We start from the raw sequence: 12,460 nt of genomic DNA on the forward strand, positions 1-12,460 counted from the left end.
TATTTTTAAAACAGGAATTTAAAGTAACTTTTTCTATTTTTTTTCAAAAAAGCATGGCTCTGTTGCAATCCAAATTAAAGCTTGGGCAATCTGTTGAGTGTTCAAATTTCAGTGATATTGATTCCATAATCATTCTCACGGGGAAATCAAGGTCAAATGTAAAGACGAAATGGCTAAGTTAGTAAGTGAGAGTATCGTTTCACGATCACGAGTTCGATTTCTCATATTAACATTTTTCCGATTGAGTCAGTCGCATAACTTGTCTAGTTTTGTTCACTCGACTGACATAGTTTGTAAACTACTGCGTTAAATTTGAAAATTTACCCAATACGTATCCAAAATATAGCAATTCTAAGTTCTCCATCACAAATAATAAAAATAATAATGTTGTTGATTCCATAATCATTGATCATGGAAAACTCAAGGACAATATTGGAAACAATAGCGTACAAGTAAAATTTATGGTAACATACATTATTTAATTAAATGGCAAACATAAAAAAAAAATTATTCAGGTTGAATTTGGAATTCTAAATAAGAGTTATTAGGTAAAACCAAAGATTTTATAGGACTTACATCGAGTGTCGCAATATTTCATAAACAAAGATGAGATTACATGGAGAAAAATCTGTACCTGTTTTTTGACTCACATCAAATACTTAAAAATGGGCACTTCTCTCCCCTTGTCACGCGATTTCTGATAAATTCTTGAATGAAAAGAAACTACTAAAATTAAAACCGGATTCCTTCCATGAAAGTATGTTTCTCGAAAATCATCGAATCAAATCAAACCCAACCGATGATCAAGAAACAGTCTTGAAGGGCTTGTAAACCTTAAGATCAGATACTACTCCTGCAAACGAGCCCACAGCAGCAGCAACCGAAATGATCAAACAAGCAGCACTCAAAATCTGCAAACAGATCCATCTTGTGCTCCATTTAGGAATCTTCTTTTGTACAATGTACATCTCCACCGGAAAATAAACGGTCAGTGGCCAAAACCCGAACGCACCAAGGATCCCCACAACATCGTTAAAGAAAGGCATCAACATTGAAATCACAGTCGTTATGATCACGAAAATGGTCCTCCATACGAGCCTGAATAAGTTCAGTTTAAACGATTTGAATCCTGGAACAGGGACCGCGATCTCTTTCGTGATGAACTTGCTGTTTGGGAACCATTCCGCCATAGTTTTCTCGATGAACGCGAAGAGGGGTTGGCTGTAAACTTGGTATGCGCCGACTAGGTGAACAACTATGGCTATGTTGGCTATGTCAAGAAGCCAGTAGGGGTTGTAGAAGCCGAAACCGGTGAGGAGGTTTCCAGGGGAGCTGTCTCCGAATGCTGCATACCCAAAGCAACCACATAACATGTAGAAAACTGTTGTCACGGCTACGCTCAGGAATGTGGCTTTCTTCATTGTTTTTTGCTCTGATGGTGGAGATTTTATTGTATCCTGTAATGAAAGAAAGTAGATTACATGATTACTAAAACCATTAATAGAGCAAGTGAATTGATAATGTTTTCATATTTTGAGGTGCACAATGAAGTTTTTAGTTCAAATATGATCAAATAAATATACCTGAATTTCAATAAGAATGAGGGAGTAAGAGTAGGCAAAAGCTATGGCTCCAAGTGCTTGAAAACTCCTCCAGATCTTTTGAGTTTCGGTGACTGTTCCAATACTTACTCCGGTGAGACTTCCTCGAATTTTACCATTTTCTGTAATGAAAATATTCGATATTGATAAAAAAAAAATACTTCTTTATGAAACAATATTTCTAAAATCCAACTCGGGACAAATATTATTTTTATTTTGTTGAAAAATAAATCACCTGCAACTTTGCCAATTCCAAGGCCTAAACCAATCGTAGAATAAGTAAAGGACATTATTGCAGCAACAATTGAAAGCCACCAAATCTGATTAAAATCTGGGATCTGTGAGAAAATTATTTCTATCACGCCAAATGCAATCATGTAAGGATTGCTCGAAACTCTGCAAGGGCTGTCATCTCCTTTTGAGTGGAAGCAATTAGACTTCTGAATTGCCCTGTTTCCATTAGTTCTCATATAGATTAGAATACTAAGATCCTGAAAATTATATTTTAAAAGAAAATCTTTAAATGTTGTTTGATTCTTACATCATGCTTATAGATGATGCAATGGTGTAACCAACGGCAACTCCAAAAAGATTCAAATACTGAATTGCCCCACAAACTTTAACCTGGAACCCTCCTGCAATTCCAAGAAAATTCAAGATAATCTTCAGAACTTCATATTTTATATTATACAAGACTACAAGCTCCTGTATCGAGAAAATATACCCAAATTGGCTCTAACAGCATCCATGTAAGTGTAGTTTCTCTTCCCGTTGTTCGGGTCGCCGGAGCGGTAACATGACGCCAGAAGGGTAGAGGTGTAATAGGTCACAAAAGAGAACAAGAACAAGACAGTAGGACCAGCAATCCACCCCAATTGAGCAGTGGCCCAAGCCAAGGACAAAACACCAGAACCAATCACAGCTGTTATGATATGAGCACTTGCGGTCCAGATAGTACCTGTTCACAGCAGATGGAAAAAAAGTTCAAGAACATATATTTACATGAAAGAAAATTGAAATCTTGACTGAATAAATCACATATAAATTAATTTTTTATAAATATACCGGTTCTTTTGAGGCGACCGTCGTCGTCGTAACACTTGAACCCAACCTGATCAGTGGCTACATTAATGGAGACGTCAAAGGCTTGTCGTTGATGATTCTGCGTCGATCCTGTATTCTCAGCAGGCATATTTTTAATTTTATTTTTTTGTTGAGAATCCGAAAAGAAAGATTATATTAAATTTATTTTCAGAAGATATATAGTTCCACGGAGGGAGACAAGAAAGTGCGAAGATCAATCAGAGTATTGAATGCTCTAGTTTCTCTTCAGAAATTCTGTGCATGGAGGAAACGGCACCAGTCCCCACAAATCTCTCGACTGTTGTATAATTTAATCCACTCCAAGAAACTGTCACGCTTTTCAAGATTTTTGAAATATCAAAAAAGGAGTGGGTTCTCGAATTTGTTTGAAGATGGAGAGCGGAGTGAGCGGTATATATAAGAGAAGAAAGAAGATGTTGGCTGAAGCCAGGTGAAATTATAATCACATTTACACTAGGACAAAAGAAACCCGTGTTGTCAACGAGTAGACTGCACCACTAAATTTGAGCTTGGAAAATGGATTATATAAATATTGTAATTATTTGATTCAAAAAGGGTTCCTAATATTCAGTCTCTCCTGATCAAAATTTTAAGTTTTAGGGAAAAAAAATTTGGTTTAGTATGTTTCTTTACGATTTTAGTATCATGTGTTATAAAATTTCAATTTTAATCTTGTATCATGCTATTTTTGGTAATTTTTTAATCATTTTTCATCGAGATTATTGATGTGGACATAGTCTACACCATATCACCACTGTTATTGGTGCCTATCAGTGCCACACTAAAAATATGACTAAAATTGTCACACACAAAAACAAAAACAACGAACTAAAACTGAAATTTGACTACATAGAAAAACAAAATAGCACCGAGAACAATGACCCAAAAAGCAATTCTCCCTTTACATTTTATGTAGTTTTGTTTCTAAATTTTAGAAATTTTTCGAATAAACTTTTAAAAATTTATGACTCCTGATTAAATTCAAAGTTACCACCTTCCTTCAATCAACCCACCCCCCTCCTCTACCCTATCCTCTCTATATATCTATCTATCCTATCCTCTCTATATATCTATCTATCTATATAGTAATACATATCGTGTCATATTCAATAAATATCATGCAATTAATGTTTACAGAATTAAGGTCATATTATGGAGAGTAACTCTTTCTCCTCATGCTGAGGAACATACTCATAATTGAAGTAAGATCGAGATTCATGTATTTTTGTAGTAAATCAAATTCTTATAGAAGAAACAAAGTGAAAGGTGAAAAGGGTTTCTGGAGAGTTATTGAGTTGAGGTTAATTTTCAATTGCGAGTGCGCCTTATCATTGGACTAAAAAGTGGCAAATCAGAAAATAATGAGATTCACTTTTACAAGCCATTACACAATGTCATGAATAACATGTGTTTTGATCCAAAACCTATAAAATTGATTATTTCTAGACATATATATGAGTGACTCTCATTATACGGTCTCACGAGTATCTAAATTCATGAAACAGAGGTTGTTCCGATATATATTTACAAAGAAAAATAATATTTTTGACATAAAAAATAATATTTTTGATTAATCGGGTCGAATTAGGTATTCGTATCACAAAACTGACCCGTGACACGATCTAATAAAATTTTTTGCATATATATATATATATTCGAATCAAGATAAAGTTCGTGCACGATGGACCATTAATGAACATATATGAAATTTGAATAAAACCAAATATGTTATCAGTGATGAAAGAATGTACGTATTCAGGAGCAAATCTTCAATGTCTTTCTCTACTATATGTTTTGAGTGGGTATTTAAATAAATATATTATATGATATACGTGTGCATCAGTTTGATAATTTATAAGCATATTATAAAAAGTAACTAAAATTATATTGTAATCTGTCCTATTAGAACCTTTGAATCTGTTAAAGAGAAGCAAGATCTGCCATTGAAGCGGTTAAGCTTCTCGTTCAGAGAGGAAATGTGAAAGAAGAGGAAAGTAAAATGAATTTCCAGAATTGGGTTTGATTACAAAAGTCAAGCTATATATATCCTGACTAATCAAGCTAGTGTCAAGCTGTCTAACTAATGTGATAATCATCCAACTATCTACCATGTGTCAATGACGTGTACACATTATTTAACAGAATCAAGGCAAAATCACACGTTACGGCTTCTCCGCCATCCTTTCAGACGGAATATGGATCTTCATCGTTATTAATTATTCATCCCTAAATAATAATATTTTCAAATTTTATACTGTCAGTATTTATAACGTCTCATGCACTCTACACATTCAGGTATATAAATTTATTTTAAATTAATAATATATGCGCAAGCATGCAAGTGGCATCATAATCTTTATATATTAATAATTAATAAATAAAAAAAGTTAAAAAAAATCATAGTCCGCGTTAATATAGATCAGTAAGGCCATCTCCAACCCATTGCACTATTTTAGCGCAGATTTTGCTTCAAAATAGTGCAATTTTTGCATCAAATCCAAAACTCATCTCCAATCCATCTACTTCAAATTTTACCTAAAAATAATATTCCTATAATATTCTCAATTTTTTAATTTATCTATTATATTTAATTTTCACAAAAATAAAAATATAATTCAATATTTAATATTATGTTAAATTATTTGACTATTAATTAAATTAATTTAAATATAAAATATAAAATAAATATACTAATATATTTAAATAATTTATTCTACCATTTTCTCAATTATTTTTAATTATTATTTTTCTTTATTGTGAAATTATATTTATTAAAATTTGTAATTAATAATTTAGTTTATTTAAATATTTAAGTTAATTTTACAAACCAATTATATTTTCTTATTTATTATACTTAAATATTAAGTTTGAATTAAATACAATACTTAAATGATAAAGTTCCTAGAAATAAATTATTTGATGCCTTCGTATGACAGATTATAATAAAAACACAAATTTAACTATTTGAGTTACTATATGTGTCCCACAAATGGTCAATAAGTGCATTCTGCAGTGCAATATGAGCATCTTTATCCCTCACTTGCTTGTACCGAACAATAAATTCTTGAAATCTTATATTTTCGTCCACAACCATTCAACGTCCGATTCAGGTGCTTCCATTGCATCTTGGATTGGTGCATCCAGGTTACGTTCATTCTCGATAATCATATTGTGTATTATAATGCAAGCGGTCATTATGTCATGCAAATGATGTTTCTGCCAAGATCGTGCCGGTGATGCTACAATTGCAAATCGAGACTGCAAAACTCCAAAGGCTCGTTCCACGTCTTTTCTACAAGACTCGTGTTTCATCGCAAAATATTTCTTTTTGGGGCCACGTGGATCATGAATAGTTTGCACGAGTGTTGACCATTTGGGATATATACCATCGGCTAAGTAATAACCGGTATTATATTCTTTTGCTCCAATATAAAAATGTGCTGGTGGAGCAATACCTTGTGTCAGTTTGGAAAAAAGATGTGATGACTCCGGAACATTAATATCATTGTTGGACCCTGGCATACCAAAATATGCATACCATATCCAAAGGTCATAATCAGCCACAGCTTCCAAAATAATAGTCGGAGATCTACTACGACCTGCATAGTGTCCGGCCCAAGCTGTTGGACAATTTTTCCATGTCCAATGCATACAATCAAGGCTTCCCAACATCCCAGAGAAGCCTCGTTGTTCACCAACTGTGGCGCCCCAAACCTCGCCACGTAATCATACAACATGTGACGTCATATACATAAAAATTTTCTTGTCAACGACGTAATAATGCATATATGACAAAATAGTGCAATCACCACACTATCTACGTCAATACAGCAGAAACAGTGTAATAAATACACACATACAACTCAAGTAAGACAATAAACTATACTGTCTCTATCTACTATCAACTACAGGACTGTTTGACTAGACACACATAGTCCTTCACCACTATCCTGTCTCACAGCATAGTCCTGTAACCTGTCCAACAGAAACAGCCCCAAAGGGTGAGCATACACAACAATCATCATCGTAATACATAACAGTTATATTATCAACAATATAAAATATAACTGGAATGATAACAGAAATACTCCCTTTGCTGTCTCTGGACAATCAAACCACCAATGATATCAACGTCATCACTCCCATACTAGTGCAACAACAACATCGACGATACGTCGCACCCCAACATCGGCGACAGCAATATCGTCGAACGAATAACATCAACGATACGTCGCACCCCTACTCCGGCGACAGCAATATTGTTGAACGAATAACATCGACGATACGTCGCACCCCAACACCGGCGACAGCAATATCGTCGAACGAACAACATCAACGTGACGTCTCCCAACAAACAACAGCCTACAATATCAACGATAATAAACAACAACAGATATAATATCAAATCACCCAATACCAGTGATTTATCATCGTTCAACGCAATAGTATTCATCAATACTAAACAATAACAACATATGCTTGTACGTCAATACATACCTGATAATCGAGTATATATAAAATCTGGCTATTTCTTTGATCCCGAGGCTTGTGTTGTATCTAAATAATTCAACAATAATTATCAGATCATTATCATTGTATTAATACAATCATAACATCCTCAATATACAACATCAAATAGCCCAACAATAATTCATTCACAACATATAAACTCGATTATAAATTCTTATCGTTCATCAATTTAATATTCTAGTGTATTTAATTCACAATACTATCATCAAATACACACTAATTAATTTAACATCAAATAATAGGCTATTTTACAACATCAGTCAAATTGCGAAAACTTTATATCAACGTGTAGCCTATACTTCGTAGACTCCGAATATACAATCAGAATTAATAACAACTAATAAACAACTCTCCAATCTCAATTCAACAATTAAAATCTCTAATTATAATAAATTAGGAATAATTCAAAACAACTACACAATAATCTTCTCTACTTTGTTAAGATCATACAATATTCAACAATTTTCAGTTTCAGTATGATTTAACAATTTATCGGATTTATTCCAGAAATCGACGAATTTCAAACATCACCAAAACTATAAAATTTATACCTCAAATCGAAGACCTCGTGTCAACGATTCCAGAACTAAAGTCGGTTCGTCGATTATATAAACCGATAAATCGCAAGATCGAAAAGAAAATCAAAAACTATTTTCTATTTCTTCTCTTTCTGTTCCTCCCTGCGAAATGAAAGAAATCTTTTACCGTTTAAGATTTTTAAAGTTATCTCTTTTTTTTAATANGTGACCAAGATATGTCATATTTCATTCTTTAAAAAATCATTAATTATTTAGTCATATCACATTACTAAATCAACAAATTGTGATATTTATTTCAGGCATTACACCAATAGAAAGTAGTCTACATATATCGTTTGCAGTAGGAGATCTAAGATATCGCTCTGCATAGACCTCCACAATATCCTGACAAAAACGTTGCATACACTCAAGTGCAGTTGACTCTCCTATCTTGATGTACTCGTCTGCAGCATCTGCTGGTGTACCGTACGCTAACATTCGCAATGATGTTATTTTTTGATTGGTAGACAATCCGAGTCTGCCGAAACATTGCTTCATTGTAGCTAGGATTTTCTGCAAATGTGAAGTAATGATCGTGATTTTTTTAATCATCGACAATACGAAAATATAGATCTCGAGACATTCGAAATCGTCTTCGGAACATTGCTTCATTGTAGCTAGGATTTTCTGCAAAGTAATCATTGAACAGGTTTTGATCAGCCGCTTCCCGATCACGTGAGATGACTATATGACCAGGAATCGACCCTCGACGTGTGGCTTCTGAATTGTGTGGGTCAATGTAAACAGTATTTAATAATTGTCTCTCTGCAACCAAACTTCACACTATTTTTTCTTCGGCTTCATCAATAGTATTTTCATACTCTATACTGAAATCATCAGATGATGAAGATGAGTTGTAAGGTGATGCAGGAGTTGAATTCAATATATCAGAATTCATCTTGGGCTAAGTTTGAATTAAGCTTACAAAAGGTGTAGAAACCATTACATTATATAATAGGACGTAGAAATTTACTTATCAAATATGGATCTTTGGATTGGATTTCCTTTTATCTCAACCCTCGGATTTTTATCTTATCTGCAAAAAATCTAATCCATGCTATGAACCATTAGATTTGATTTTCTTCGATCTCAACCATCGGATTTTTATCCTATCTACAAGAATCTAATCAATACTAGACATCGTTAGATTAGATTTCTTTTGATCTCAATTGTCAAAAAAAATTTCATCTTATCTATATTAGCTCTTTAAATACATAGCATATAATCTCATGACATCCAAAATTTCAACATAAACATTGCATATTCATTTCCAAACTATTATTGATCAAATGACTTCAAAGTCACGAAGTGCTTTTTATACCAATGAAGAAGATATGCTTCTTTGTCATGTCTATCTTGACGTATCACAAGATCCAATCAAAGGTATCAACCAATCCAAAGATCAATTTTGGAATCGTATCGAGACAAACTACAACGATTCCAAGCCATCTCACATCCAAGAACATAACAAAAGATCATTGCAATGCCGGATGGATGTAATAATGCCCGCTGTTAGTAATTCATATCTTGCATCCGACAAGTGGAACAGCTCAATCCAAGAGGAGCTTCAGAAGAAGATATTGTGAGTATATATATTCATTAAATATTTAAATTATAATATGACCTTTAAAATTTTAATATTTGGATGATAATATGATTCAGATGAATCGAGCAAGGCAATTAATGACGCAAGATAAATCGTTTACAAAAGGATTCAAATTTGATCATGTGTGTCTATTATGAAAGATGTGGAGAAATTTACTGCCAACCCTTCAAGAAATAATTTTGAGCATGGTGTTATTTCTCTAAATTCGTCACAATCAAATACACAAGGAATGGATTCACCAATTTCTACATCACCTGGTTTGTCTTATTTTCAATTAAATCTAAGTGATGAAAATGTTAGTGGTGGTTCATCGCAGAGACCGCTTGGAGTGAAAAAATCAAAAATGAAGAAAAAACAAGATGATAATTATTTACACATGATTGAAACAATGAGATCAGAACGACAAGAAATTTTGGATGTGTTGAAGCAGGGATCTATTGACAAGCAACACAGTAATCAGATCCAACTGGGACGTCTACAAAACGAAAAAGAAAAAATTGAAATTAAGAAAAAAATGATGGGAATGAAGAATAAAGAAATGGAACTTGGTACATATCACGACGATATGGAAATCTTGATGCTTGATCTGAGATCTATCGAAGATCTATCGATGCGTGAGAAATTCCGGTTGGAACAGGACATGATTTTGAGAGAAAAAGAAGAAATTGAACGTGAAAAAAATGATAATAATTTCAGAAATTTCTTTGGAGATATCGGAGGATCTGCACCCGACTTACCGGATTTTTAGTAATTTGATGTTTTTTATTTAAACTTATGTGTGTTGCATTAATATTGCTTGATGTTTTTTTTTTAATTTATGTTATGTTATATGCATATCGTTTTATGTTTTTCATGTTATGTTGTATTGATATCATTTGTGTTTGTTTATTGCATAAATAATTTTTTTAATTAATTAATTTGTTTTTAATAATAATNAGAAAAAGAAGAAATTGAACGTGAAAAAAATGATAATAATTTCAGAAATTTCTTTGGAGATATCGGAGGATCTGCACCCGACTTACCGGATTTTTAGTAATTTGATGTTTTTTATTTAAACTTATGTGTGTTGCATTAATATTGCTTGATGTTTTTTTTTTAATTTATGTTATGTTATATGCATATCGTTTTATGTTTTTCATGTTATGTTGTATTGATATCATTTGTGTTTGTTTATCGCATAAATAATTTTTTTAATTAATTAATTTGTTTTTAATAATAATTAATATAATTACGAAGCCTTGCCTTTTTTATAAGATTTTTCTCAAAACAATAAATATATTTAATTTATTAAAAATATCTTAATATGATTATTTTAAAATAAATAAGTATTTAACTTTAATTATTATTTAAGTTCTTAAGTCATACAATAAAATTTAATTAACAAAGAAAAAAAGGAAAAAAAATTAAAAAAAAAAGATGGAGCAGCTACAGTGATGCGCCAAAATTGATGCATCACTGTAGCATCTCACTAAGTTGACGCAAGATTATGCTCTGCATTGGAGTTGCTATCAACGCCAAAATAAAGTAAAAAGCAAAGATAAAACATCGATGCTCTAATAATGGTTAATAACTTGATTTAATTTATTTTAATTATATTCCTTCTAAATTATTTATAAATTTCAAAATAGATGGATATATATATATATGGACCCCGCATAAAGTGATGGAGATCTACAGGCAGGCTGAAATATTGGACTCCAAATTTACTTAAGATATATTAGAATCTTGTGCTTTTTCCTAATCTATTTCTTTTATATTCTCACGATAAGTATTCATGGGCTACTTGTTATATTATATTATACCGTTTGTTAAATATATATTATTAAATATCCACAAAGACTATTTAGAAAACCCTAAATACTGATAAACATCACAAAAATAGCCAATAAAATAATTAAATTTATCTTGTACTTGTTATAATTTTTCCATGTGCGCCCGCAATGCAAGACACAAATAAACTAAACTTAGATTAGTATAATAATATTTTTTATTAATTTGTAAAAATTAAGTCATTGGGCAGGTTCTCTCCTCTTTCTCTACTCGTAACAGTCAATATACCTGCCGTGAAGGGAAAAAATTATCCGAATAAAATATTTATCTACTTTTTCTTCACCCATGCTTGAATTTTTTAGCTAATGTTTCTTCTTTTGATTCCATGAGAAGTCGCGAATAGACGCTGAATTTGAAAAACATAAGCTTGAAAGTTTAGTGTTTAACTATGACATGATGTTTTAAATTCATTTAAATATAAAATTATATAATATACTTTGACAAATCTTGAACAAGTTGATTTCTTATTTTATTATATTATATATATTGAGGGGAAAAGTTTGGTTCACTGTATCTTTGTTCTAGATGCACTGTTAAAGTTAAAAAAAATTATTTCTATTCATAAAAAAGAGAAAAATAGATTAATCAAGAAAAAAATGAAATGAATTCAAGTTGTTCTCTTTTCTTCTTTTTTTTCCCCCTATAATAATAATGATATGATCGATAAAGGGTCTCCTCCTTTTTAACTACTTCGCTAGTCGGTGCAAACCTACTCGAATAAAGTATTAAATGACAAGATTTAATTCAGATATTCGATTATCAAATCTTTTAGTCCATTTTCAAAATATTTCCCTTTTTTAATTAACAAATTACCTTTCACCTGAGTAAAAATGTAGCCAAATTCCCAATAAAATAATTATAGTTGGACTAAGTTATTAATATCGGAAAATTTACTCTAAACAAAATATAAATATACACAGATGATGTTTAGGTATGCTCTGTTAATATCTTGATCCTATTATTACAATTATACATATAATTAAAATATTAAATATAGAAAAATATAATATACCCTTGTAATTTTGACTATTTTCAATTTTCAAATATTTTTTCGGTATTTTTACTATTTGTTATTGCATATAGCAAATATCAAATAGCAGGCTAACCAAAATTTAAACTTTTTCATTTTTTGTAAAAAATTTTTGAGGATATAACAGACATTTCTCTTGGTTGATATATTTTGTACAACACTACAAAAAATGAAAGAAGAT

General features: G+C 31.7%; 1 protein-coding gene and 1 long non-coding RNA gene across 2 annotated transcripts; one reads left to right on the forward strand and one right to left on the reverse strand.

Annotated features, from left to right (window-relative positions):
- Positions 1-516: 516 nt before the first annotated feature.
- On the reverse strand, positions 517-3,083 carry LOC140990485 (amino acid permease 3-like). Its single transcript, XM_073460197.1, has 6 exons — positions 2,667-3,083; positions 2,326-2,559; positions 2,143-2,236; positions 1,837-2,051; positions 1,584-1,723; positions 517-1,457 (listed from the first exon to the last, which is right to left on the reverse strand). The coding sequence occupies exons 1-6, from the start codon at positions 2,791-2,793 to the stop codon at positions 804-806; spliced, it is 1,464 nt and encodes a 487-aa protein (XP_073316298.1). The 5' UTR covers positions 2,794-3,083; the 3' UTR covers positions 517-803.
- Positions 3,084-8,365: 5,282 nt separating this feature from the next.
- LOC140990394 (uncharacterized) lies at positions 8,366-9,713 on the forward strand. The gene is made up of 2 exons (XR_012177644.1): positions 8,366-9,395; positions 9,476-9,713. It is a non-coding gene; the product is annotated as an uncharacterized lncRNA (long non-coding RNA).
- Positions 9,714-12,460: the final 2,747 nt, after the last annotated feature.

The sequence above is a fragment of the Primulina huaijiensis genome, chromosome 12 (assembly GCF_012295235.1).
Source record: "Primulina huaijiensis isolate GDHJ02 chromosome 12, ASM1229523v2, whole genome shotgun sequence".
Lineage (NCBI taxonomy): Eukaryota > Viridiplantae > Streptophyta > Magnoliopsida > Lamiales > Gesneriaceae > Primulina > Primulina huaijiensis.

Coding starts and splice junctions, on each gene's coding strand:
- LOC140990485 (XM_073460197.1), bottom strand. CDS start 2,793: ATGCCTGCTGAGAATACAGGATCGACGCAGAATCATCAACGACAAGCC. Junction 1,724..1,836: donor TGGAATTGGCAAAGTTGCAG/GTGATTTATTTT, acceptor TTTTCATTACAG/AAAATGGTAAAATTCGAGGA. Junction 1,458..1,583: donor TCATTCTTATTGAAATTCAG/GTATATTTATTT, acceptor CTTTCATTACAG/GATACAATAAAATCTCCACC.